Raw genomic sequence first — 27,673 nt, forward strand, 5'->3', positions numbered from 1 at the left:
CGTAGCTTACATCTCTGGGAAATGCAGCTCAACCATGAATAACTTGCAGAGTACTACAATTCATGGATTAGCTATACTGGTATAGTTAAAGGTAACTATTGGCAATTGGGATTAACCAATTCCTATGGTATGCAAAATGGAATTCCCACTCTCAGATGCACCAAGCAGGAATGTTTACTTACATTGTTATTTACTACCACTGTGTTGAGTAACTATGACTATCATGACAACAGTAAATCTTAAAAGTAATTACGACTGTAGAAAAGGACATGGTCTGATAAACAGGTACATTTGGAAGGAATCATTAGCATTTATAGAGGGGAGTGTGTGTGTGTGCACATGCGCGTGAGTGATTGGTGGCTTTTTTACCTGTATGCCTGGATAGCCAGGTTGTCCAGGAAAACCAGCAAATCCTGTTTCCCCCTGGATAATTTGATTAATCCGTTAAGACATTAATATAAGTAATTGAACAAAAAACAGTAAGGCAGTCACACAATATTGTCATGTTATAATAGCATCTGCAGTTTGTTTCAGAAAATTCACTGTGTTTGTAGAAGAGATGGTATGTTTCACAGAACCTCTACTGTTAAAAAAAAACCAACAACATGTATCACCAGGTTATTTAAGACAGTGGTCAGCAGATTCAGTGTAGCTGGGGCACAGAACTAGCTGGAATACATACCAGCAGACTCTAATAGACTGTCTGCTTAATACAGCTGAAATTGGTTTGCTGCCTGCTGAATGATCCTCTTAAACTATTACTGCATGGAAAGCAGCTGCATATCAGCTCCTCCTCTCCTTTTATGATCTACTAATATACTCATCCATCCAGTATTCAAACTCTTTAGGTAGGTAGTGGTAAAAAACAGTAAAAAGTAATTTTGCAGATAAAACAGTCACCTGGAACATAACTCTAGATGCAAATATCTGTACATTAATGTGATTTATGAATAACATGATCATTACCTTAGCTAGATTTGAAAATGAGCTGGAGAGAGGAGATAGGAAAAAGGGCAAGATGTAGATCTATAAACCTACATCTGTTGTTCTTTACTCCAGTAAGATGATGTAAGTTCATAACTAACATTTAGCAGACTTAACAGCAAACCTGGAATTTCTTGAGCTAGAAAGCTAAACAAAACATGCGTATTACACAAAATTACAAAAGCAATGTCACCGTGGCAACCAAAGTTACCATGCTGTGTAACTTTTCTATCATGCTATATGCAGGTACCACTGGCTTTTCCTCCTGCTTGCAACTTCAGATCCCATTAGCCAATTTCAGCCAAATTTCAGAGTGGCAGAAATTCAAAGACAAAGAGTTCATACAACTTCTGTGGCAACAGGTAGCAGGAGAGAAAGGAAGGAATGCAATGTAAGCTATCAAGTATGCGGAAATTCCAAATCTGCACAAATCCACAGAAAACCAAATCTCACTGATCCCACTGTTCAGGGAACTGCTTATACTTTGTCTTCTTACCTTCACTCCAGGAAAACCTGCAGGTCCATAAGAACCAGGATTACCCTGATAAAAGCAAGTAGAATGTGAGCTAAAACAGTAAAAGCTTATTCAAAATTACACCTATTCAGAATTGCTGAACAGTTAATGTTCCTTAGATAATTATTACTTGGGTTATTTCCCAAAAACTTTCCAAAGTTTTTGCAAATACTTTATATGAGAGATGGGCATGAATTTGAATTATAGCCCAAAGTAAACCAGACAGGTCTTCGCTTAACTTTTTTATCATATTGCACAAAGCACAGTAGTGGACATGTTGCTCCATGTGAGCACTGTTACGCAAATCAAGCACAAGCTGCTGTAAAAAATTGCCATCGGCAGGTATGGAATACATTAAAATTACTGTGTTTGTACTCTGCTACTCCAGAGAAGCTTTGTGCAGCTCTAAATATTTAGAGGGTAACCCTACAGATTTACTTTCTTTCCAAGGACAGAAAGTCTTTATGAGCTTATGTTTAAGTCTGAGACAGGATGAGTCCCAGGCCAGGACTCCGATGTATTCTTTACAGAAAGTATGATAGATTAGTTTAAAAAAATCCTTAAAATCTTCCTTGGAAATGCAAACTTAAACTGCCAAATATACTATGAACCTAATTATAGTGAATTTGTGAAGTAATTTATTCTGCAACTTTCTTACCGGCAATCCAGGGAATCCAGAAATGCCTTTTTCACCCTTTTCTCCTCTCCCAAGTATACCCTGGAGCATTCAAAATACTTCGTTTAAACAAGGTGCTCAGTGAAGTTTGCCATAAATTTTATTTTTTGTGCATGTTTATTAAGTTCTGTATATATTAGGTTAATGGTTCTTGTTTGACTTGCTAGGCTTACTTCATACAACACTACTAGCAGTGCCTATGTAGCTTCAGTTATTCAAGGAACCTGCTATGGTCTCTTCTCCAAGCTTTATGTGCTTTCAGCAGTTTAATTTTTTTTTTTTTAAGCTCTGGGCATCTTTTGGGCTGCAACAGTCAATTTCTCAGTTCCTGCTTATAACTAACAAGTTTCCTATTATCTACACGGGCAGCTAGTACTGGAGCAAGCATATAAAGCCCATCTTTTTCAAAGTAAATCTGATACAAAAAGATCAGTTTTGTCTCCTTTTCCAGTGCTAAGTAACAGTAGTCCTTTTATGATGGAAAATGAATTTCTGAAAAAGTGCTAGACTTACAACTCAAGAGATGTGATGTTCAGGCTTCTCGTTTCTTCTTTTCTGCCTACAAAGCTACGTAAGTTTTTAACATAAACTACACTCATTCTTTTGTCCCCAATTATCTTCTGTTTTTCCGAGATCTGGTAGTTTCCTGCCTGTGGATTTTCCCCCTCCAAATCTATCAGCAATAAAGACTCCAGAATCTTTTTTGTGGCTGCTTCTGCTCAGCATCCAGGAACTCCTTACTGGCACACCAATGTTTAAATTAATTATGCTGACAGAAAGAAAAGGAAAGCTAGAATAGATAGCAAACAGCAACACTTTCTCCAAAGAGGTGGCTCTGCCTTCACTACTCTGAGGATACCTATAATGTGAAGTTAAAGTCTTTCCCTAACATACTCAGGGAAACATACATCATGCCCCATTAAAACACACACAGATCTTCTCTATTTCTCTTCTTGAGAAAAAAATAATCTGTGCTTCTATTTTCTTCACAGTCCCAGTCCATTACGTATCAATAGCCCAGCTAGAAACATCACCGACCTTTCGCTACCAGGCACCATTCAATAGGTACATATAAAACAGACTCGGAAAGGTTTTCCAAAAGGTTTTGAAATATTTTTGCTTTCACACTGATTTGGGTGGTGATTAAATTTCACAGCACAAATGTTGTTACTTCTTGCATCACCTTGTGCTTTAAAAGATTAACTTAATAACCACAGAAGGACTTTGCCAGCACCATGAAAAAAAAAAAATCATCACATTACTTACTTTGGGTCCACGTGGCCCTCTGTATCCTGTTACCCCAGGTAGTCCTTTTTGGCCCTACGTACACAAGGGAAGGTTTTGTGTATATTAATATGCAGGACATGCCTATGTGCTGTTTAACTTTTTTTAAGTCCTGTTCTGAATTACAACTGCTAAATAGTATTTTCTTCAGCACGGGGCCTGTTCCTCTAGGTGTACTAAGCAGAAGAAAACAAGAAAAACAATTATGTACTGATTTTTACTTCTGTTAACACTGTCAAACCAGCATCATGACTGTGGAGTGAGATAGATTTATCTTTTCACTTGCAGGGACCTGCTAAGTGGGGCTTTGTTCCTGCAAACATGCATGACTACTTCTTTTTTGTTTGCTGCTCTATTTAGTCTGATGCAAGTATTCACATGCATAAATCCACACTTTTGTGCGTAGCCCCAATCTGAATGGGATGCATGGCTGGCTACATGGTCATGATCATGTTGTGTGTTGCACAGCAGCATATGTCACACTTTGCAGTAACACAGGGAGTTTATAGAAGTTGTTTTGGTCCTTTCCCTCCTCCTCACACACCTGTACATAGCCACCATTTGCATAATCAAAGCCTAAGATCCGGTATGTGAAATCTATCGGTTCCCTGAGTTGAGGCTGCAGGGTCTGGCAACGCCAAATTCACCTTTGCATTTGTGTATTCAAGCAAATCAGACTTGAGGACATAGGGACTCCAATGCAGGGCTCCATAATGCAATTTTTGTAACTCCTGTTCTTTTTAAACAAACATTCTAATGTTTTAAGGTACACAACTGTTGCTACAGTAGGTGTGATATTGAAGAAGTACAGTAAACAACAGGAACTTGCATTAAAAATAGACAACAAAATCACACTTCATTTTCATATTAAAAGGGTTGATAGTTCAAAACATTACATTGGAGATATCTCAAAGAGAATAATTGTCAAAGATCTGAAAAATAAAGTGTTAGTGAAGAGCCACAAAGGAGATTCAATACCAGAGTAACCAACTTTACCTAAGCTGCCTGAAATATAATTTGCTAATGACAAAAATTGAAGAAAACCAAAGCAAGGGCAGCATCTCCTTTCTGCATCAGGAGTCTTCCCTCAAGGACATGAGCTAAAGTACACATGGGCTCTCCTCTCCTGAAAGCCTGTAGGAAGGGTGCTGAACAACAGGATTTCTGCTGAAGCTGATGGTTTATTACAGAAAGAAAGATTTGTCCTATGCCATCCTTGCAAAAATTACATCACGGGATTGTACTTGCCAAGTTGAGTACAGTTAAATATGAAGACAAATTAACACCTTTTCTCCTTTGAACAGCTGAGCTCCAGGAGGTCCAACTAACAGTGGTGACCCAGGTGGCCCAGGAAGTCCAACGTTGCCCTGTGGAAGCCAAAGAACAGCAGAGAGACATTCTGTTCCGTGCAACATTTCAGTGAGACTCAGCATGTTTTCCTGTTGTATTACAGCACTACATATTTCTGTACTTATTGAACATGTACTTGTACTAATACCCATAGATAAATAAAGGTTTATACTGAGATCTGTAAGCCTTTCTACTGTCTTCCCAGATGAGCAAGGTTGACAATCTTAATCCCCTCCTATTCTCCCCAGTCATTAAAAATAATATTATGGCTAAGGAAATAAATGAGAATGCTGTACTCATGGCTCCTGCTCCGAGTCTGCTGTGGACATGGTTACAGGATTGTCAAATGTCTTGTGTGTACATACAGTCTCTCGTGTTCCAGCCCAAAGCCTTTGAGCACAAGGTTTTGTGAATGTAAAGATAAAATTATTGATTTGCTACGGAAAGTTGTGCATGTTAGAAACTTGCACAAATTCTAAGAATTGACTGGACAAATTCATAGAAGAAAAATCAAATATTCCACATTGGTTCTGTAAGTCCTGAGTATGCTAACAGGTGGAGACTGGGAGAGGAGCTATTATGATGTGCTTGTCCTTTTCTTACACCCTTTCCTTGGCATCTGTTGCTGGACATAGCAAGAGATGAGATTCAGTGACTGATCTGGTCCAGCCACTGTTACTGGAGGGTACTGTTGTGATTATTTAGGCAGTGTCTGTACAGAAGGCAATTGCTATGTAAATGCTAACGAACATATTGTTGCTTTTCAAAACCTCCAGAACATGCTTGATTCCTGTATGCAGCTCACTGAAGTAATCACTTCTGCACAAAATTAATTGATTCAGTAACTTTTATTACTTCTCCTTCCATTCTAACATGATTAGTGGGAGCACACAGCCACAAATAAATGGGTTCCAGGGAACCCAACAAGACTCTATTATACTTCTAATTCTACAGCAATAATATATTTAATAATATTTGATTTCTTCAATAATATTTGATTTCTTACCGGCTCTCCCTTTTGTCCGTCCACTCCAATACCTGGATTTCCCTAATTGACAAAAAATGTACACAGTTTGAAGATAATCAGAAAATGCTGGCATTAGAGTTTAATCAAGTAACTCCTTTGAAAAACTTGGTAACAAATAACCGTAAGGGACATCTCAAATATTTGTATAAATTAATCTATTATTTCACAAACAACTTCAGGAAAAGTCATTGCCTACCTGTTCACCTGGCAAACCAGGGTAACCGGGAATACCCTTTAAAAGAGAATGAAGACAAGTCAATATATCTGATCTAGAGACAGCTTTGCTTTGAAAATTACCTCCTCTTGCCAGCAGCACCTAGAGGCAGAATCTCCTCTTGGGATGTACCTATCCCAAAAAGCAATTTACTTCACCTGGTCACTGCTTTCAGGAGGGCTGAACTCTGGTTTCCCACTTTCCGGTTTCCCACAAGGTGGCCTTGGGGAAAGGGAATAAGGAGAGAGCACTAGCAGCATTCCTCCATGACCACAGACTGCTGGGATGAAATGTGTTCACACAGGCATGGGAAGGAACAACATATGCTCCAATTCCTGAACTTCCAAACTCACAAGGTAAGGCAAAAATCTCTCTTTTTATCCTCTGCCTCAAAGATTATTTCTTAGGCTTTGATTAAGGCAAGTTCTAAAATTGGTAGACCAGAATTCATGCATATCCTGAAAATGCAAGGCTGTGTAACTGTGGTGATCTTACAGGCAAGCCTGGTTGGCCTGGGTATCCAGATGGGCCCGTTGTACCTCTTGACCCTCTAGGTCCCTGGAAAAGACAGCAAAAGGTCTGTTTGTGAAAATACCAAGAGCTTACCCTTTTCTCCACAAAACTAGTCCCTCCAAAATGCCTGCATCACTTGGACTCAGTCTACTGGCCACTGCATTCCACCCATGGCCTGAAGCTTACACCATGCCTGAAACCTCACTGTCACTAGAGCAGCTCAGCACCAGTTTCTGGATAATGCTGTACCAGATACTGGACAATGCAGAGTTATATGTTATTAATGGATTGAAAGAATACTTCGTCAGTAATTGGGCCACAGTGTGGGGACTCGATACAGTTCATCAGTGAATACTTTTTTTGAAGGGCATAAGAAGAGTAACCCAAAGACATTAAAAATGTGAGTCAACAACAAAATTAAACTCTCCCTTCTCGCATGTTTTTATGGCCAAAATATGGTAGTATGCTACATGTTCTTCTTGGGAGATCCACCAGATACTGTTGAAGAAGATGTCACATCTCTACGCATCTTGAATTTCACGGAGAAAATATTCTGCGACCTGTGAGTACCAGGGCGATAACTGCTCAACACACAGCTAATGCAGATGAGTATGGTCTGTTCTGGCTCCTTTTCAACCAGCGTGAACTGCTCATGGGGGCAGATGATAGGGACTCGAAGTTTGCTAGACTTTATTCTGGAATTTTGCTATTTAAGGCAGGCAGGAAGAAACCCCAATATTTCTTTGCTGTACTAAGAAGGAAAATCTGAACGATCTTCAAGTCAAAAAGCATGTATAGAACCCACTGACTGTACTTACGGGCATGCCGGGGGGTCCAGGATCACCTCTGTCTCCCTGTAATGACAATCATTTAGCAGATGAATCATTACAAGCTTTGTTGTGGCTATTTTCTAACTTTATATCTATTAAGGTCACAAGCTATCTGTTCCAGTTGTATATTTGCTTTTAATCTTTTTTTGCACCAAGCTTTATTAAACAGTGAGGAGTTATGAGAACAATTACATTTGCCATACATGTTTTCCTGCAAGATATGATTTTTTTCACAATCAGATACTTACTGGAGGTCCTTTTCCAAAATGTGAAACATACACTGCGTTTCCTTTTTCTCCTTTTTGCCCCGGATTTCCCTTTAAAGAAAAAAAGTCTTTTAAAACATGATCCACTTACTGATGTCCTACATTTCTACGGAGACTGAATGATAATTTCTCAGGCTGCGCTTTTCTGGTGCCCGTACATCACTAGGTAATCCACTAGAACCACCATCACTGCGTGGGCATTTTGCAGTTCTTTTATCTAACGGGACCCTTAAAAGTAAAATTGCCTTCTGTACAATTGAGCAAAACAGCTCCTCACAGCTTCTGGTCTCCTGCTCTGTTAGATGCTCCTTAGCTCTTGGGTACTTTGATATTCTACAGTCTTCACAAATCTTGCCTTTAGTATCAAGTATATTAATATGCCCACCTTTCCTTTGAGTGAGTCAGTGGCTTTAAGTATTAGCACTCTGCCTTCTCCAAAAGTTCATGCTGTGATTTAGAAGAATCTAGTGTGATTCTGCATACAGTTAAAAAGCTCAAAGTATGGACTGTGTTACGTGCATAATCTTCAACATTTCCATCTATTAGGAAATATGTTTCACAGTCTTATTAAAAAAAAAAAATCTGATGCCTAAAGGCCCTGGTTTTTTTAAAAAACTAAGTTCCCATGGTACTTGCTGTGGAGTCCTTTATAAAACATTGCCAATCTTAGCACCCTCAAAACCTCAGTCTGACTTAGCAGGAACAGATGATTGCTTTTGCAAAATTTAATTGTAATGGTCAACTGACTGTTAAGAGCATGATATGTACATATCTGAAGAACAGATATATTAAGAAATTATTTCTGAAGTTTTCTCATTTGAAATCCAAACATACTGGATATAATTTAACTAAGTTAACCACCTAACTATTGATTTCAATAAAATGTGATACTGTTTTTCATAGAATTTAACCACTTTAAAACTGTACTGGTTTCCTGATATTACACACTGGCTGCTCAAATCCTGAAGTCAGAAGGAAACGCGGAAAGTACTTATCCCTGGAATGGTACAATAAAAAGAAGAGTTACAGCTGTCTGCAGCTGGATATAGCTACAGTAGACTGGATGCAGATTACAGGTCAAACAACAGCTGTTAGGGAACACATTAAACACATCAAAAGTTATATTTGTCTTTGGTTATTTTACATGTGATCTTTTGTGTAATAAAACATCTTTATTAGATTCAGTTTGTTACCTTCTACATGACTTAGGTAAGGGCTTACAAATACAAACTACTTTCTTTTCCAATTTATTGGTGAGGTAAATGTACAGATTCTACAAGGTAAAAGAAGTAAAGCTGATGAATATGCACATAGTGTTAAATAAAATTAAATGGGACAGCGTTGTAAATAAGAATAACATAAAAATGTTAGCTGTAATATATAGTCAAGCTGGTACCTGGTGCAACAAATGGATTTAAAAATAGGCAATCTGCCTAGAGAGGCTGGAATAGCATTCTTGTACACAAGCAAATATGGTTACTATGTCTTGTTTTTCTGGGTAGCTAAATTAATTTGCACTGGAATTTTAGTGCGCATATCCAAAGCTACATGCCTATTGTGTCTCCCATTCTTTGTAGGTTGCAAATACTTTTCGAGGCCTGTCAAAGGGCACGCTCCTGGAATTGGGAGGATTTATGCTGTAATTTGTCCCAGGTCTCATTTTTCCTTTATGCCATTTGGCTAATTATAAAACTCTATTTTGAAAGCCATAATAAGTAAGAAAATACAGGTAAAATTAGAGTTTGAGCAGAAGTCATTTTACTGTTTGGTGGGTTAATGGCTTACTTTGAGAGGTATAACAAATGAGGTTATTATCAGGTTTTTTATCAGGCTGTGTATTTCATAGCATTTATTACAGGTCCAAGACTGAAATAGTAGGTTTTTTCTAATTGCTCTATTTTTGATAACAACTTTTCACTCTAGCACCCACTGCACATTTTTTGATTCCCTATGGCTGAATCAGCGTCTTATTTAGCTCCTACTAAACACATTTGACTTTTCATTTAAACTGCAGGGTTTTTTGTTGTTTTATTTAGAAAATTTCAGGGAAGATCTTAGACCAACTAATCAGCTATTAATCATTCAGAACTAAAACTTGTTTCCATGAAAAGTCAAAGACTGGGGACTAGATCTGTTCAGCAAAATTTCTTCAGAGCTACGGTAATTTATATCCCTTACTGACATGAATCTGTCTTTTATCTTCATTAGAAGAGCACTGCTAACACAACTATTTAAACAATTTTAAAATGCTTTCCATTTCAACAGCAAAAGTAAACAATATTAAAGTGCTAATTTTAAATATTTTAACTGAAATGATCTCCACGTATACAGATAAACACCCAGGCAAGATTAGGTGTGCACAGAGCAGTCATGAATAGGTATGTGTAAAAAGTGACACATGAAACTCTAAGAGCATGATTTTGGAAGAGATCTACTAATACACTTGTGTGATCAACCACTAAAAATCTTCAAGTGTTACAGGACTTTTAGATTTGTTGAAGCTTCCACTTGTTGCTAATTCATCTCAGGTATGTCCCTACTATTAAGGCTTTTAAGAAATTTCAAGAAGTATTGATAAATGGTATGATGGTTTCAAGCTACTCCTTCTCAGTTGTACTTCCATGAAATGGTATTAGCTTTGGTGTGGTTACATACTGGGGAAAAAAAGCAGAATTTAACTCTCAAGGTAGACATATATACTTTAAGCATATAGGAACTTATTTCACATTCAAGCTTAAACTTAATGTATTAAGGCACCAAGTGTCCTTCACTCCCATTAACCTTAGTAAGAATGCCTGGAAATTCATTGTGCAGTGTAAAGCTAGTGCCATAGTCTAAAACTCCTTTCATTTTAAGAGCTGTTAGCTTGGAGGGGAAATGTACAGTATTCATAGACAGTAGGAATGCCTTTCACGTACATAAGGACCTCTCGGTCCAATATAACCATTTTCGCCTGGAAATCCTGGATCTCCTCTTGAGCCATTGCAGCCATCTAAACCACGCTTGCCCCTGGGTCCTTCACTTCCTGGTAATCCCTGAAAGACAGTTTAATATTTATTAGAGATACACCATGATAAATAGGGAATTACTTTTTAAATTAACAGAACAGTTCAGAAACAAATATCTCAGATCTGAAACAGAGGACATCTCACAGTGGTCCCAGCTTCACACTCTGCATTAGAAATGTTTTCTATTGTGATCAATAGAATTTTTTTCGTGTATAACAAATGATGTAAGTATTTTATATCTTTTTTTTTTGATGCATAGCAAATGTAACAGGGACAGCACTGATTAAGAGGGCCAGACGGAGCTCTCACTTGAGTCAAAAAGTAACGTGCTGTCTTCTCACAGAAAGCAGACTCTAGCCCTCTAACTATAATCTTTCTTGTGGCTGTAAAGAAAAGCTGAAGAAATACACAAAAGTCATCCCAAGCAGCCTCATATTTTTTAACTGATAGGATAGAACAAGGAAAAACAGGACACAGCTTGACTCAAGCACACAGTAATCGCAGAGATTATGACTATACATTCAAGAATTGAGGAAGTGATTTTCTAGCCTACCAAGAACTAACCGATGTCCAGATAGGGGTTAGTTCTACTGCAAATTAGACATTAGGCAATAGGAACAGTGAGATTTGCCTTGGAATGATCTTTCCATTGGAGGAAAAATTATTTTCACAGAATTAAACATTTTTGTAAGGAACAAATAGTAATTTTGACCCCAAATTTTTTTTTTTGGGGGGGGGGGGTCTGAAAAATCATCAGGAAAGTATCCTGGCCATTTGCCTGAAATGTTTTTGTCAATTTTACCTTCTTCCTATCTTTAAGGTTCTTCATCCCAATTTGAGGACGCTGTTTTTTAATTAACATTTTTCATAAAAAGAATATACGTTTCTTGGGAGCACTTCTTTTTTGTGCTAAATTTTGGCCTTGTGTCCTCTACATTATACAGACATTCTGGCAACAATCCCATTGTCAAGTGTGGACAGCTGACAAGCAGATGCTAAGACACCCACTCAGTTTCTGGTTCTGTTTTCACTTTCAAAATTCAACATTTTAACTTTGTTTGATCCATATGAAACTAGTAACAGCATAGGAATTCAGTTCTAATAAACAGCGTTTTTCAAAATACTGTATCTAAGAGATACACCCATTTCCACACTGAAGAAGACATTCCTAAAAATACATAATCACATGCTTATAAAGATATATTTAGGACCCACTTTCCTTATTCAGGTTAAAATTACTGGACTCAGTGGTTGCTTTTTTTTCCTGCAAAAGGACTACAAGCAAAAATCAGAACGTTTGAAGAGAAAACAGTACATCATTTGAGATACTTTCAGAGATGTTGAGAATGCAGCAAGCAGACTACAGCCTCCTATAGAGCCTGAGAAAATAAACTCATTGTTTTTAATCCTAGCACTGACACGTGCTGCATGGACATGGGCTAGTCTCTACCTTCACTGCCCCACTCCTGCGTGAAAATTATGTACTTACCTCACTGGGATTTTGTGGAGTTTGTTATCAATAGTAAACACAGTTGAAGTTAACCTGGCTATTTTACTTTTTTGCAAAACATGTAATTCTGTAGGTGACATGATATCAATAGGTATAAAGCCAAACAACTTATTGAGTGTATTATTCTGTTAGAGGACTTGCTACGACTTTATAGAAACTATAATTTTTATAAAGCAATATTCATTCAATACGTACAGGAACACCATCTAAACCAGGAAATCCTGAGACTCCAGTTGGGCCCTAAAAACAGGTGACATGAAAAAACAAAGTTGCTGAGGTCTTTAACTCTTAAAAAGAATGAAAAACAAGAATATGTGATACTATATAGCAAGAAACATGAAACAGTCTTGTTTGAAATATGAATCAAAAGCTGTTGTCAGAAATGAGTATCTGAAAAAAGTTATACGGGCTTAGCAGGAGACTAGTGCCAATAGCTACCCATGTAACAGATGGTACAGTACAGGACAAATGTCTAACTCTCATATTCATTCTCCAAAGATTATAAAAAGACAGAGAAGGGGAAGTTGCCTATAACTTATAAAATAATTCTGTACGTAATTTCACAACCCTGCGCCCGTTTTGATAATACTAGCAGCACAATTTCTATTTGCAGCGCTTACATTTCAGGTGTGCTAGATACTAATGTTAGTGATTTCAGTCATCCACTGAGATCAGTGGAATTAGACCATTAAAACTAATATGAAGTACCAAGAGCCAAGCACAAGGATTGTACAGCTATGAAAGATATGGACTTGAACTGCAATTATACTCCGTAAGTGGTAATAAAATTGTTTACTGTACAGCACTTTTAAAAGCACCATACTCCTCCCTCCAGCTCCACATTCCTCCCACAGCCCTCTTTGAGGTTAAGGAGGATGACATGGTATATAACAATCAGAGACTGGGTCTGTTTAATTTTATTTTATGTCTTCTGACAATTCTAATTTTGCAATCCACAGCAAAAATCCCCTGAAACATTTTTTCAAGAAAGTTGTAATTAATTTCAGTGAGAATTTTGTGTGAGCAAGAGTATAGTTTGGCAAACGCTTTTTGATCATTCAGGTTCTGTGTCACTTGCCAGTATTTAACTTTACATACTGTATACACCTAGAAGAGCTGTCTATGGTGTTTCCTACCTTATCACCTTTTTCTCCAGCTGGCCCAGGCTGCCCATTCTCACCTCTCTGTCCTTTTTCCCCCGGCAGACCAGCTGGTCCTGTAGATCCCAAGGACCCAATCGGACCTTGAGCTCCCAGCTCACCAGGCCGACCCTGAAAAGAGTCCAAAGAAGTGAATGACTACTGCTGTAAACCTCGCAGCAGGCAGCATTTCGGAGATGACTGTATGGATAAAACAAGGCTTACAATGTATACATACTCATGATTCAAAACAGCTTGCTGTACAGCCTGCAGATCTGTTCCATGCATTAGATGCTATAGGAACATGACCTTCAAATTTAACAACTTGCCCAAGGTGATAATTTCTTTTCACCTTCATCAGGTCTCCAGCACCACCTCACTGAGATGCCTGGGATAAATTGCAAGTCTTCCTGGCTCTACCAATGTAAGTATCACCTTCTGCAAGCATAAGACTCCACCGAGCATCATATTTTTGCCACCAGAGAAGTGATGGCTCATTTTAGACAAAGGGACTTTGGACACAATTAGAACAAATCAAGAGAGTTCCCTCTTTCCTTTACGTCACACTATATGCTAATTATCTTGAGTTTTTCTAGCTTACATATCTTTCATCATCACTTTCAGATCTTAATGCCTTATTTCAAAGTTGCAAAGTTGCCTGCAGAAAAAAAATGACAGTCATTAGCCAACATATTTACAGAAACTATCAATTCTAATAGATTGTGTTAAAATGGTTTGGGAGGTTGCAGAATGTCCTTTATCTATAAGTAGCTCTAAATTGAGTATCTGTACCTACAGTACCATACAGACCACCTACATGGATTTCTACTAACTTCTCCAAGGTAGCATATGTTCTCCTGAAGTAAAAATACTTCCCATGCCAGCTGGATTTTTCAATCTACAGCATTGGTGTGGAGTTGTTTTGGATTTGTTGCAGTTTTTGTTCTCTGCTGCTAAACAACTATTAAATCATAGATTCAAAGTGCTGAATAAAGCAAGCTTTCTAATCAGACTCCACATGTGAGCTGTCTACACTTTCACCCTACAAAATCTACGTATTTACAGGTCTTTATTTATCTTACTCATCTTTTTCATTCTGTATCATTATCTTTGTTCAGCTATAACTTGTTTTGTTTCCCAACTGCAGAGTGTTTTGCTTTCTTTTCAGAATCCATCAATCAATTATGCCACATTATTAAAAAAGAGAGCAAAATGGAGCCCCATGCATTCCCAAGAAAAGCATATGGCTCTAAGACCACTTGAGGGCAGTAAAGGATATTTCAGTACAACCTCCATTCACAGAAATGACAGACCACACGTCTATTTCTGTGAATGGATTGAAGGAAAACAAAATGACAGAAATCAAAGGTGATTGTAAGCAGATATGTTAGCTTCAGGAGTCAAATTATGTTGAAGCAACAGAACTGAATTGCTTGCTTCTCAGCGTAAACATTTCAACAGGCTGAATCTGTCTGAACAAAATCTTGTGAATTGCAAGCGGGGACCTAAACCTCTTTTTATTTGTTCTCTATTTGTCTTTTAAAGTATGTCAATAAAATCAGTGTGATTTGACATTTGGACATGAAGTGAAGAAATGTATGGTATGCATCATCCAACCAAATCAGCAAAGAAACAGAGTGATGAGAAGGTAACTCACTACATGCTTGGAACAGGAACTACTATAGGCTTATGCTGTACTGGAAGCAGGACTGGATCACCACTGGCCCTGAAGCTATGATCAGGAATTTAGTCCAGAGGCTAGGAAAAGAAGTCCTACGCTTACTTTTTCAGGTAGTCCTTATTTGTATCCTCATACAATGCATGTTCCATTTGTCTTTACTGGCTCCTCTCACTTAAACCTTGATCCTGCTTCCAGTGAAGTCACTGGCAAAAATTCCAGGGCAGAATCAGCATGTTGTCTTCAGCAACAGTTACAATTTTCTTGATACCATAATTTGAGCAGTGTAAAGTATTATGCAAATTAAGGGCTACTAGTATTAAAATCTGCTGATTCTGCATCCTTGTCAACAATGAACGGACAGTCAGGATTCTGGGTGTTTAATTTGAGTATTTGCTTGCATGAACAATTGCAGCCTGTCTATTGGCAGTGCCTTGCGCATCCTCTGCTGTAAAACTGAATTTATTCATTGAAGTACTCTTAAAGCAGCTATTACACCCTTTAAATACTTGATTAAAAAAAGACTGGACAACCATTTTAATTAAAGCATAATTTTCAGTATAAGAAAAATGAAATGAATGAGACTAATAATATAGCAAAATACAACTGTTCGAACCATGCACCCTACTAGAAGCGGTACGTTTTTTTAGTACACTGAACTAGCTGTTACCATGCAAAATGCAACATTCATCAGCAGGAAAAAAAAAGCATAAGATACTTCTCACTAATGCTCTAGTGCCTTTGTCTTAACAATGCATTTTGTTGACAACAAGTTTCTACAGCAACTTTCATATTTTTAATTCATAGTGTACATGCTCTGCATTCAAGAGTTGAAAGAGAAAATTTTCAAATCATGTTATATCCTTTGGACAGTTCAAGAAACATGATTTTGATAGTACTCAGAAAAAAGCTGAGACACTGCATGAATTCTATGGTAATTATCATTGTCATAATTAACCAATAAACACTTCCAGGACATGTAGTTCTTTAGGCTGATAAAATGTCTTTGTTAGTTGCTACCCTGTGAATTTAATTGACTCCATGGTTTATGTCTCCAGCAGGAGGTAGTGAAGTCATAAAACAAAGTCACTGAATCCAGAATTCACAATAGGTTTCACAGCTGATACAACTTTAGTATGCCATGGGAAGCTGGTGGATTGTCTCTCTTTCTTTCAGCTCAAAGACTGGTAATGACTGGGAGCTTTGTTAAGACCAAACTGATACCATGTCATAACATCTATGATCGCATCTATTATTTGTGCCCATCTAATGTGACTACTACAGCATTACAGTCTCAGGACAGCTGTACAAATAAAGAGGATGAAGGTAGTCATACTCATGTGGAAATGACAAATTAGCTCAGTTAAAAGGAACAGAATATTATGCCTGCTCTGCCATCTGATGCCAACAAATTCCTTTAGCATTTCAATGCCTTGTTAATTGTCTAGGTCAGGAACTACCCATGCCAAGACTATGGTCTGTTATTTTAGCATATCCTGGGCTTGACCTGCAGTAAGAAACTGACTTTTGACAAAACAAGACTGTATTTTTTTTAATTAAGTATGCTTCCTAAGACTAAGACTGCAAATACTTCAGAATCATGCAGCAAAGCATTTAATACTGTTTGGAAAAGGCAATGGCCAAGGTTATTTGGAATCACTTTTTTTGGTTGCCTGAGACACCAAAGAGCACCTGATTTTTAGAGTGCCCCGAGCACTTAATTGTCTGAAAGCACAATGTTTTAAAGGAGTCTTAATTGGAAATCAAAAAAACTGGTTCATGCTATTAAGAGTGAATTCTGTCTTGCTTCTCATTATTGATAAAGTCAAAAGAAGTCCAATTATTGCCTTCAATTAGGACAGTACCCTATGTTACAGGCTATGTGGATATACCAGTGATATGTGAAATGCATTTACCTTCTGTTCACACAAACAAAAATGAAAATGCCCAGCAACTCCACAGAATCAGATTGTAGGCAAATAATTTTTCATTCTGCACTAGACTCTGGCTTGTAACCAGTCTTTCTCATTTTACCAGGAGCAGGACAGAGAAAGGGAGGAAAGTAGAGCAGTTTGGGGGCAAAAGAGGTGTGCACACAAAGGCATTTGCAGGGAGATGTTTTCTTTTGTAATTTGCTTAGTGAGGTGGGAGCATCTGCTGCTACTCTAAGCTCCACCCATGCCCTCTCCCCTTTTGGAAGAGCAGGATTATTACACAGCAAAGCCACAGCTTCCAGAGCTTGTAGGGTTGCCCATTCTGGAAAGTTTCCACTCCTCCACTGTAACTGTGTAGGACTGGGACCAAAACCATTTTCACTGTAAGTCAAGGCTCCAAAATAAACCTTCTAAATATTAACTTTATCAAGATGAGATAAATCTGAGAAAGCACACAACTTGGCATTAAATCCAGTCTCTTGTCCTTAATAGAGCAAGTTTTTCTGTGACTGTGGGTTAAACAGTGAGCGAGGGTCAGACTAGTATATGGCATGTACTTTATTCTCAGTTTGTTCAGAAACAGCAGATGGCATAACGACTTTTCAGTATTAGATAACTTCTTTTTTATAGTCGGATTTTGAGCCAATTAAATGCAATAGTAACTCTTAGTACTTGACTTTTCTCAGCATCTGGATCATGCTGCAAACTACTGGAAAATTCTGTGCTCTTTTATCATATTTTTCAATGATCCAATATGCTACAGGAACACAGTACCTGATGACGCAGCTTAGTATTCACAGTGATACTTCACCGAAGCACAACAAATCACAGTGAAGTGCTGAAAACATTTTTCACGGTGTACTTTGTTTTGTGTTTTAACCCTGTGGAACCATGAAAAGAAAAAGTATCCAATAAGCCAGTGGGTGTCACTACTGCATTAAACAAACACCGAAAAAGAGATAATTTGGCACTGAAACTCTAGGAAACACTGTTAATGGTTGAAAGCAGAGAGCTGCAAACAGAACATTTTAGACCACAAATAATCAACATCAGATTAGCCAATGAAATAAAATTAACTTTTGCTCTGATTCATTTCATTGAAACAAGTCACTGATTGGCAATTTTTGGTTGATTCAAATCTATGAAAAAAAAAGATTTTGTAGAGTTTTGTCTTGCCTGATGTGGAAAAGCTTGCCAATCTGCAGCAACTGAGAAAAACACTATTTTTAGTATGGTGGGACAGGGGAACCAAAAATATTAAGGAAAGATGCTCAAGAACAAAAGGAGGGGTAATCTAACAAGATCAAAACTTTTGAAAAATTTGGAAACATGTCTAATGTGAAAAATGCTAATTTACAGATGCTGTAGCTGGATATTGTATAAGAAGAACAGTCTCAAAGAGACCTTACAGTGAGGAGAATGGAGTGATCCTGTTCCTATTCCACATTCTGGTAAGCAGGCTCCATTCCCTACCAGTTCAAATCCTAACTTCTGGAGCCAGAGAACTGCCTACTGCTCTGCCCAGTTATAAAAAAATGTGGTCTGCTTCAGATATAGATTTAGGGGTCTCATTTTTCTAGATCTGTTTTTCTATGGTTCTCAGCGAATGTAAGTGAAATGCAATAGAAATACTACAGAAATATATAACTGGTCTCAGGAACCTTCTATTTTAAAACTGTATCATAGCTAATACACTGGGAAAAATGATCAACAAGTATGAGGCAAATAGTGGGAGAGATCTGGGTTTCCTCAGATGCTAGTGTGCATACATGTCTGATAGTGGATTCAACTAAGCACATGTATTTGAGATCAAATAGATGGATTTTACATATTCATTTCCTGAGTGTGCAGCTTGAAAATTCAAATACAAGTGCTGGACGTTCCATGTGAATGACAGACAGCCATTGCATACTGACGTGCAAAGAAGTGTGATTCAATAAATGCCTCTTACTCCCCAAAACAGACAGAATTTGCACAGTTTCCCAGTCAGCGAATCTTAAATATGTTTACACTGTGCTGTAAATGGGACTCAGTTAACCCACGGGATCTACTAGGGAGATGTGACAACCCACAAGATCTATTAGGGAAATGTGACAAGAGAAGTGATGCCAGAAGACAGACCTACTATAGAGTTTAACTTCACCATTCTTACCCCGCTGCCCTGAAGTACACATCAGCTGACTTTCTAACTTACCCATGACAACCAACTGACTTAGCATCTCTTGTGGATGCTTACTCCTTACACCTCATATGCCAGAAAATGTGAGACCTTCCTCTTAGATTTCTGTTTGCTAGGTTCTCTCCTACACTAGTATGAAAATAGGCCACTTGCTTCATCCGCAAAAGAACGAACGTTGGTCTTGCTGAGTTATATTTATTATTCACTTTGCCCCAGGCATTTCACATGATCCAACAGAAGCTAGATCAGGTTGGGTCACGAATAGACGCTTGCTTTCTAAATCTACTTAACTCTATAAACAAAGCCAAAGGAATTGAATGGGATCAAACTCCGGGGTCGGCACAGGACAAGTTTACAATTGGTCAGTGCTAACTGCAAACATTTTTTTAACTATCTAAATTCTGTTAGAGCAGCCAGCATTTTTGGAGGCCTCTGATACAACACTGCAGGAGTTATCAAGGAAATGACTTCCCAAGATAGAGAAAGAGGAGGAAATGGAGGAAAGGTTTCACTGTCTGTTGGACGTATCAGGAGAAAATTAAAATCACGGACTTTATGGGAGACCAAAGAGGAAGAGGGGAAAAAAAAATCTAAAACAATCAAGTTGCTGTTTGCCTCTAATTAAAAACATTGACTGCTACTGCCTTCTGGAAGACCATACATCTCGACTGTGAAAGAAGAGGCAGGAGAAAGTCTCAGTTGTTTCAGGCTGGCACTAAAAATCATGTAGAATGCTTACTGGTGTATATACTTTCACTAATTACTTTCTCCCCTCATTTATCTGTTCTATAGTTCTTAAATGAATATGTATAGTAGCACACAGTATGCGCAGAGATTTAACAGAACATTTTAATGGTGTCCTATGAAAGAAAGAGTCCTTTTGAGTTGTGATATGAGATCAAGAGATAAACAGTATAATGTAAAACTAATTCCAACGAGGATGTAATCCCAATTAAACAGAAGTTGAACTTTCATTGTGATGTGGACAACTGTAATGATATCAGAATGGGATATACTACTAGCAATAGTGACTAGAATGTTTTTCAGACAGTGATTTCTTGCTGATGAATAGTAGTGCAAATCTGTTTATAGCACAGAGTTATCTAAGGTTGAGAGACATAAAAAACGACAGGTATACAAGCTCTTCTAAAACCCAATATAGCAACCAATGCATAAGTGTACTAGTTTTACATAAATATTAAATAGTTCATCTATTTGCTTCTACTTTCCTTCCAACTTGCCCAATTTCAATACATTCAAGGATGACCATGGCAGTTTCCTTTTCTTACTCCCATGGTCATCTTTTCTCTAGCTAAAACCTCAATTATCTTATCCACTTACAATGAAGAAGGCTTTCTACGTTGACATTTAAAAGATTTTCAAATGGGCAACTAGAAGGCAAAGTCTTAATTCCCATTGCATTCACAGTCAGCTGCACAGTTTTCTTACACTGTCCTGGTAACCACAGCTTTAACTAATCATACTTAAACTGCATTCAAAAAAATGGATAGAAAGAAAGGTCATTATGCCAAAGACAGTAGGGCAAGATTTGAGGTCCTACTTTCCTATGGAAACTTCAGAGTATACTACACTCCTGACAGCCATTCTACTTAACTCATAAACCTAAATATATTCAGGAGTTTAATTTTAGGTGTCTATTCTCTTATTACCCTACTTTTTTACTATTTTAGCGGAGAGACGTTAAGGATAAGGGCTACAATTATGTCATACGCAGCTTACAATCTTTTGAGTTTTACAAAATGTGAACACACCTCACTTGTCACTGGTAATTACAAATAAACAGAGCTGATTTATATCAGCTCTAAGACTTTTGTTCTACCTTAATTTTAGTAGAAATCTTTGTTATGGATTGACTATAAGTCTGCTCCAAACATAGAAATAACCTGTTTGTTCACTTTACTAGCTAAATTTCCAGTGGGCAATGCTTCCACTGAAAGTCTAAATAGGAAGGTAATATTCTAAAATCTGTAAAATGGCAATGTCATCAAATACCTGTCATAGTTTTATATGCAAACAAAAATCCCTCAAATGAAACTAGCAACAATGTTTTCCTCGCAGTCTGCTGACAAAAGGAAACCGTTATCAGATGGGCACACCTTAACTTCGAAACTATACAACTGCTGTTTTATCAGCAAATAGATATTCTGTCTTCTCTAAAAATCTCCTTTTCATCAGCGTGTGGAGAAGGACGTAGGGAAGTGACCATAAGCAATGTGCGAAACACACTGCTTAGGTTCTTATTCAGATGTTCAACTATCACTTGAAAGTTGGACCTATGACATCTATCTAGCACAAAGTCTACATTATGATACAATGAGCATCTTTCCTATGGATAATTATAATTCCTATGTATTCCACTAGGTGTATTACAAATAATGCACTTTGCTAAATAGCTTCTCCCCCAGTGCACTTTTTAGGGGAGGTGAAAGTTAACAGAAACTTTACATTGAAACTGGAACTCTATTTGGAAGTATTCAGCCAACAACAAAGATTCAGAATAACATACAAATGGTCACGTCCCAGCTAGTCTAATGAAGGATTTGGTTGCAGTTCTTGGAAGAGTTTGAATAATGTGTTTAACCAAGTCATAATAGGTCTGATCTTGCATGTTTCTAACACAGATGATACCTTAGCAGTACAATAATGAGACAATTTGCCCTTGCTTGCCTGTTAAGTCTCAGATTACCATGTTCAATGGAAGAGCATGAAGGGAATACCCTACATCTGACTCCCTGCAGTAAAAGAGATTAAAAACTAAACAAAAACAAAAAAATAGGTGGACTGGTCTACATATATCAATGTAGCTCAATACATATACTGACGTAGCTCACTCAGATGCTGCCTTTCTCATTCAGCCTCTGCAAAAGTCCCTGATGCTGCAGTTGGTTTAACAGAACTGAAGAAAGACTTGTTAACTTCGAGGGCTGCTATAAGGTTGGCTTTCCAGCTGGTCTGGATGAGATTATTGTTCCATTGCCTTTTGCCAGCAGGTACATGAATTTTCTAGAATCTTTTTGTGCTTTCAGCAAATGTTTGCTGAGGGGGCCAGCTCATCCTTAATTTTGACAACTAGCCTGTGCTAAATAGTGAAAAAGGAAAAAATACGGTGCTTGGCAACCAAATTTATACTGTTGCCCTTATCTCAACTTCTTTACAGAGAAGGATTATTTAATAAACTGTACAATTCTGAAATTTTAGGTTTGCATACTGTACCATGCCAGAGGCTTTCAATGACCATTTATTTCTTGCACTTTAAAGACAGGATTGAGGAAGATGCAAAATTCTGAGGAACCAGCCTGGGACAGGATTCAGACAGAAAAGTAGATAAAGCAGATGTTTTGCATTCTAGGAAGCTAACAATAAGATAAACAAATCTTTTATTTTGTAATGGGTAGTCTCCACAAAAGCTAGGAAAGCAAAGTTAGTGTGTCAGAGTGTAAAGGCAGAACACAGCAAACTTTAGAAATCAACGGGATTGTAGGATGAAAATAAGATTAAGTAATCCTATAGAAAATAATTCATCACCATACATTAGTATAGAAAATACTTGCAACAATCTATCTGAAGTGGTGTTTAGTTAAGCCATATTTCATGTAGGGTCTGGTAAGTACTTCTGTTTCTTGCATAATGACTAATAGAAATGACTGCATGAAATATAAATTCCTATTACACTGGAGAGACTCTATCCATCAGTGTGCATATGTATTTCAGAGCTGTTTCAGAAAATGGTATGATTCTCAGCCTTACATTTGCATAATTGCATTGAATTTATTTTGAAATGTTTATTACACTTCTATTTGGCACTTAGGTCCAGATCCTTGGAAGTATTTAGAAAGCTAACTGCAAATGCATGAATCATAGTCCAGTTTACCTGTGGTGGGGAGGACAGCTTAGGAAAGAGCCATAGCGACTGCAGTGAGTATTTATTGTTGACTGATTATGGGCATGTAATTCAGAACTTCCAGGCTACTGAGAAAGAAACAGAATCGGGAAAATTTCCTCTAGTTTCAAAGTCAGTTGTTTTTAAATGGCACTTCAGATCAGGTTTTTGGTATCCAAAACAGTCTATTCAGTAGCACTGAGAGACACTGCAATGCTGCTAGTCAAAATACTTTTCCTGGGATGCCTTTTTGTTAACACAGTGTTACAGAGATGGATGCATCCTAGGCCCCTTATTATGAAAATCCTACAGCATGGAGAACTTTCATACAGACATAATCCTGGAGGATTAGGATAGGATCCAAGGACACCAGGGCAGTGATCATGACACAGCAAAGCATGCAGCTAACTGCAGAACCACAGGAAGGAAAAGCTGTGTCTTGCTTTTGTGGTGACTCAGGTTGTACACAAACAAATGGGGCATGCAGTTCTTCTAAAAACTGATCTGCCACGTTCAAGCTTTCTAACCCTAAACTTTAACATTAGTACTTTGAAAGAAAACAATTTCCATTACTAACTGACAATTTTTCAGTTGTTCACTAATCAGGGCATGTCTCTAAATAAATCCTGTCCTCATATAATGTTTAAATTGTTTGCTATCACTATATAGATACGTATTTTGAGAAAGAACAGCCAAGATAACAAACTAGCCATCACTGGACCATATTTCAATCAACAAATAGCAACATGCACAGTTACTAATTTTAGTGTATAATACGAAAATGCCTCGGCTTCATTCAATGTTTTACAATTACTTATAAGGCAAAGACAATTCAGATTTTTTTTTTAACACTTAGTGCATTAAGTTAGTAAAATAAAACATCTGCAAGCTTTTCCAAAATCACTTAACCCAAATAAGAAACACCTAAGTTCTCATAAAACTAGCAAATGGCATAGACATTCTCTTTTAACCAGCCTCTTAGTAGAAAACGAGCATAGATTTCTAAATGTAATATATATCAAGAATGACCTTTGTCTAACTACTAGATTGATCTCAGAGAATCCTTAACACAAAAAAGGCACCACGATTATTATAAACCTAATTTATAAGCAAACCTGTTTACAAACAATCTTAACTTCCTTCGGTGATAGCTGTACTTCGTACCAGTGAGAGAATTATGCTAGTTTGCTATATTCAAACTTGGTTTTGTCTGAATATTGATTTATTGAATATTGATTTATTGATTTATGTCAACCATATTGATTTTCTAGAACAGCAATGTGCACAAAATGAACAGTATTTACAACAGTAATTATCATTAGTTCTAATCATCACTTACTCTTGATCCTTTTTCTGGAAAGCACTGACAGACTGAACAATCCTGTCCCCCACATGGGTCAATATATGCATATCCTCCCTAAAAATTAAAAGTTTACGGATTTATTAATATGCAACAGACAACAATCACTTCATAAAATATTGTCAACTGGACATACTGTCCAATTAGATTATTTTTAAGGCAAAAGATTTGGCTACCCTTGCATGCCCACAGGGAAATTTCTGGCTGATAAAGAAACTTGGCATAGCAGCAAACATCAGAATATTGTGTAGGCCTTCAGCTTGGCACGTATGAACCTTTTCCAATGCTTGCTTAATAGAACACACACATCAATACTACATTTAAAATCCTCCTAACCTTTTTGGACCTCTCATCAGCATAAACATGCTGGCAAAGTAGAAGCAATAAGCAAAAGCTTATTACTGTCACTGTAGGAGGTGAAAGACATTACCTGCAAGTTATGTTAAGTAATGTTAAATATTACAGATAAATACAACTAAGGAAATAGGCTGCACCTAGAAATATTTTAACAGAGTCAGAATTTAAATTGTAGTAATGTGAAATTTGTAACCCATCACATTAGGTTAGGAGATTGTTTAACTACGATTAATAAAGGCAAAACAGGCTGAAGAGCACCAAGCCCACTCAGTGATAAAGCCTTGTATTTAATTCTTGTCTATTAAATGAAAAAAGAAGTATGTGCATGGTGTAATCATGCGTTGCCTACCATTAATTTACTTATTTCTTGTATCAAAACTTTCCATCATTGTCCTCTTATTAGCAAAGAAGTGACTACTTTGTTTCATCAAATTGCAGTGAGGGAAAAAAGCATATTCGAGGAGAAACTAAAACACAACAAAATGTAAATTCAGTAATTTAGTGTGTGGTAAGTGAACATGATTTTATTATTCTTTTCTATTTCCCAAAGCGTAGTATTAAACATATACCAATTATACACACCATATGCATTTATAAACTCACTTAGATGGTTGGAATGTCCACTAGGTGACATTATTTTTTTGGCAAAATTATGTAAATGATCAAAGTGGTTTCGAAAAGGATGACAAGGACTTAAAAGATTTAAGAATAATTTAAGTAAACAAGTAAACAGTGATAACATGAAAATATTTGCTCAGTGTAGGTTTCATTTCAATCAAGGTCAACATTGTTTTGTTACTGGTTTTAATAACCAACAGAACACAACAGGTTCATACTTTGATTTTTCAAGGAGAAAACACTGACAAATATTAGATAAGGAGGACAAATTCTGTTCTTTCTATCTACAATATTTTTAGAATATCTGGTACTCCCAAACCTCAGAACAAGAGGGTATGATGGTCTCTCTCACAGACTGCTTCTCTTTCACACACTGGATTTCCCATGAAATTACTAATCTACTCCACATTAGTCTCTCACCTAGTTATTAAAAACTTGCCTCTACTGGAATGTCAATGGAATGCAAGTTTCTAATAACACGTAAGCTGTTACCCTTTGTTCCAATTGAACGCATTTATTTTTAAAAAATACTTCAACTTTCAACAGTTCAACTAAAAAGAGATGACTTTGGGGGAAAAAACAACAAAAAAGAACTTTTAAATATTTGAAAGCAACAAAGAGGACGGACTTGAAAGAAGTTTCAGTGAGGGCATTGCCAACATAATATGGAGGACAGTACAGAGAGGAAAATAAAGTATATATAGAGACTATATTATATGTGAAATTTTGGCTTCAGAGAGATGGGAATGTACAGGGAGGCCAGTTTAAGATCTAGACTAACATACAGAGAAGGGCTTGAAAGCTAGAATGAGTATGATATATGCTATAATGTAGAGCCATTGATGGGACTCATGAGGAAGGAGACAGACTCAGTGCATGAGAGAGGTTTTTTTACATGCAGCTTTCCAAAAGCATCTAAAGATGCCAAAGGTAGAATCTAGAAGAATCCAAAGGAGAAAATTACAAAATACTTAAGCTGAGCAACAGGAACAGAAATACTGAAAGAAACATCACAGTTTTCCCACAGAACTATAGGTCATTTTGGTGTATATAGTGTTACTTGTTTGAACTTTACCATCCTATCTATCACCTGTCTAAAGTAAATATCAGTGTCACTTACCCCATCAATTTCTGGTGCTGAAAAAACAATCAGCAGCCACCTGATTTAAAAGAAGGAGAAAGCTAAATTAAAACTAAACTTCCAACATCCAACCTTCACAAAAATGTAGCCTCTAAAAAGTGAGACGTGTACACATGATTAAGTCCTGTTTGGGGTGATTATTTAATAAAAAGTATATTTATAAGGGGTATGCACCACCAAGAAATGGTCAGCACATGCTATATATATTTGTCTTTTTGGATTTGTGAGACCGAGTACAAACAGATAGGCATGAATAAGACTATGTAAAAATCCTTGTAACTTCCTCCTTGTAACCTCTTTCCAATCCCACAATTAGGAATGGCCAGAGGTAAACCATTCCCGACAGATTTCTGCACCTCCACAGACACCATGGGGTGAAGATTGAGTAGAGATGGAGGTGACCTGCATCCACCTCAAAATGAGTTAGCTGCTGCTGTTTTCTTTTGCTTGGAGAGAGAGCGAGAGAAGGCAGGGAGCAAAGCAGCACTCAAAAGAGCCACATGATTCCAGAGCAGCTGCTGGGGAAGCCCAGCTCCATGCCAACCATTGCTAGTGATGGATTATAAAGTTGAAATCATGTCTTTCGTGATTTCCACATGCAAAAAAAGAGCATAAAGTAAAACAAAAAGGTAGCCCAAAATTTCTGCAGCAGTACAGGAAATAAGCATGATTATTAATACTAACATTATTATTAATGAGAATTAAGGTGCTCACTCATTATATCATAAATTAGATATGGCCATAACGTAGAGACTACTGTGTGTTATTTTCCAGGCTATAGTGAAGCCTGTATCAAAATTACTCCAACCCTGCAAATATTTAGGGTCCTATTGAGATCAACCTCTATTTTTCTTTCGTTATTCACGTGGTCAACTCTTTAGAGCACTGAGAACTATGTCACCAAACCCATGAGTACTCCCCCTGATTAGACTGCATAGATTCAGACTGCAAATTATATAACCTGTATATGCACTGATATATACTGATAAATTCAATACCGACAAATTTAACATATTTTAGCCATTTATGTACATTTACTTTATCTACTTTTTAAACCTATGTTGCCTGCTACTTTTTTCAAATACACAGATTTTACAGAAACAAAATATTTATGAGAATAATTAGTGGTAACTGAAGACAGAAGCCTATACTGTCTCTTGCTAAATGAGAAACAAAGGACTGATTAAACA

At 37.2% G+C, this 27,673-nt stretch overlaps 1 protein-coding gene across 1 annotated transcript in view; it reads right to left on the minus strand.

Moving 5' to 3' along the window:
• COL4A4 (collagen type IV alpha 4 chain) overlaps positions 1-27,673 on the minus strand; it is a 77,150-nt gene that overhangs the window by 43,195 nt on the left and 6,282 nt on the right. Inside the window, exons 3-17 of the mRNA XM_076340904.1 lie at positions 26,463-26,502; positions 24,347-24,424; positions 13,313-13,447; positions 12,372-12,416; positions 10,577-10,693; positions 7,641-7,709; positions 7,381-7,416; positions 6,545-6,607; positions 6,032-6,067; positions 5,815-5,856; positions 4,745-4,825; positions 3,441-3,494; positions 2,157-2,216; positions 1,481-1,525; positions 370-423 (exon numbers count right to left, since the gene is read on the minus strand). Of these exons, the coding sequence (XP_076197019.1) occupies positions 370-423; positions 1,481-1,525; positions 2,157-2,216; positions 3,441-3,494; positions 4,745-4,825; positions 5,815-5,856; positions 6,032-6,067; positions 6,545-6,607; positions 7,381-7,416; positions 7,641-7,709; positions 10,577-10,693; positions 12,372-12,416; positions 13,313-13,447; positions 24,347-24,424; positions 26,463-26,502 (955 nt within the window). The remainder of the gene's footprint in view (positions 1-369; positions 424-1,480; positions 1,526-2,156; positions 2,217-3,440; positions 3,495-4,744; positions 4,826-5,814; positions 5,857-6,031; positions 6,068-6,544; positions 6,608-7,380; positions 7,417-7,640; positions 7,710-10,576; positions 10,694-12,371; positions 12,417-13,312; positions 13,448-24,346; positions 24,425-26,462; positions 26,503-27,673) is intronic.

The sequence above is a fragment of the Aptenodytes patagonicus genome, chromosome 6, assembly GCF_965638725.1.
Source record: "Aptenodytes patagonicus chromosome 6, bAptPat1.pri.cur, whole genome shotgun sequence".
Taxonomy (NCBI): domain Eukaryota; kingdom Metazoa; phylum Chordata; class Aves; order Sphenisciformes; family Spheniscidae; genus Aptenodytes; species Aptenodytes patagonicus.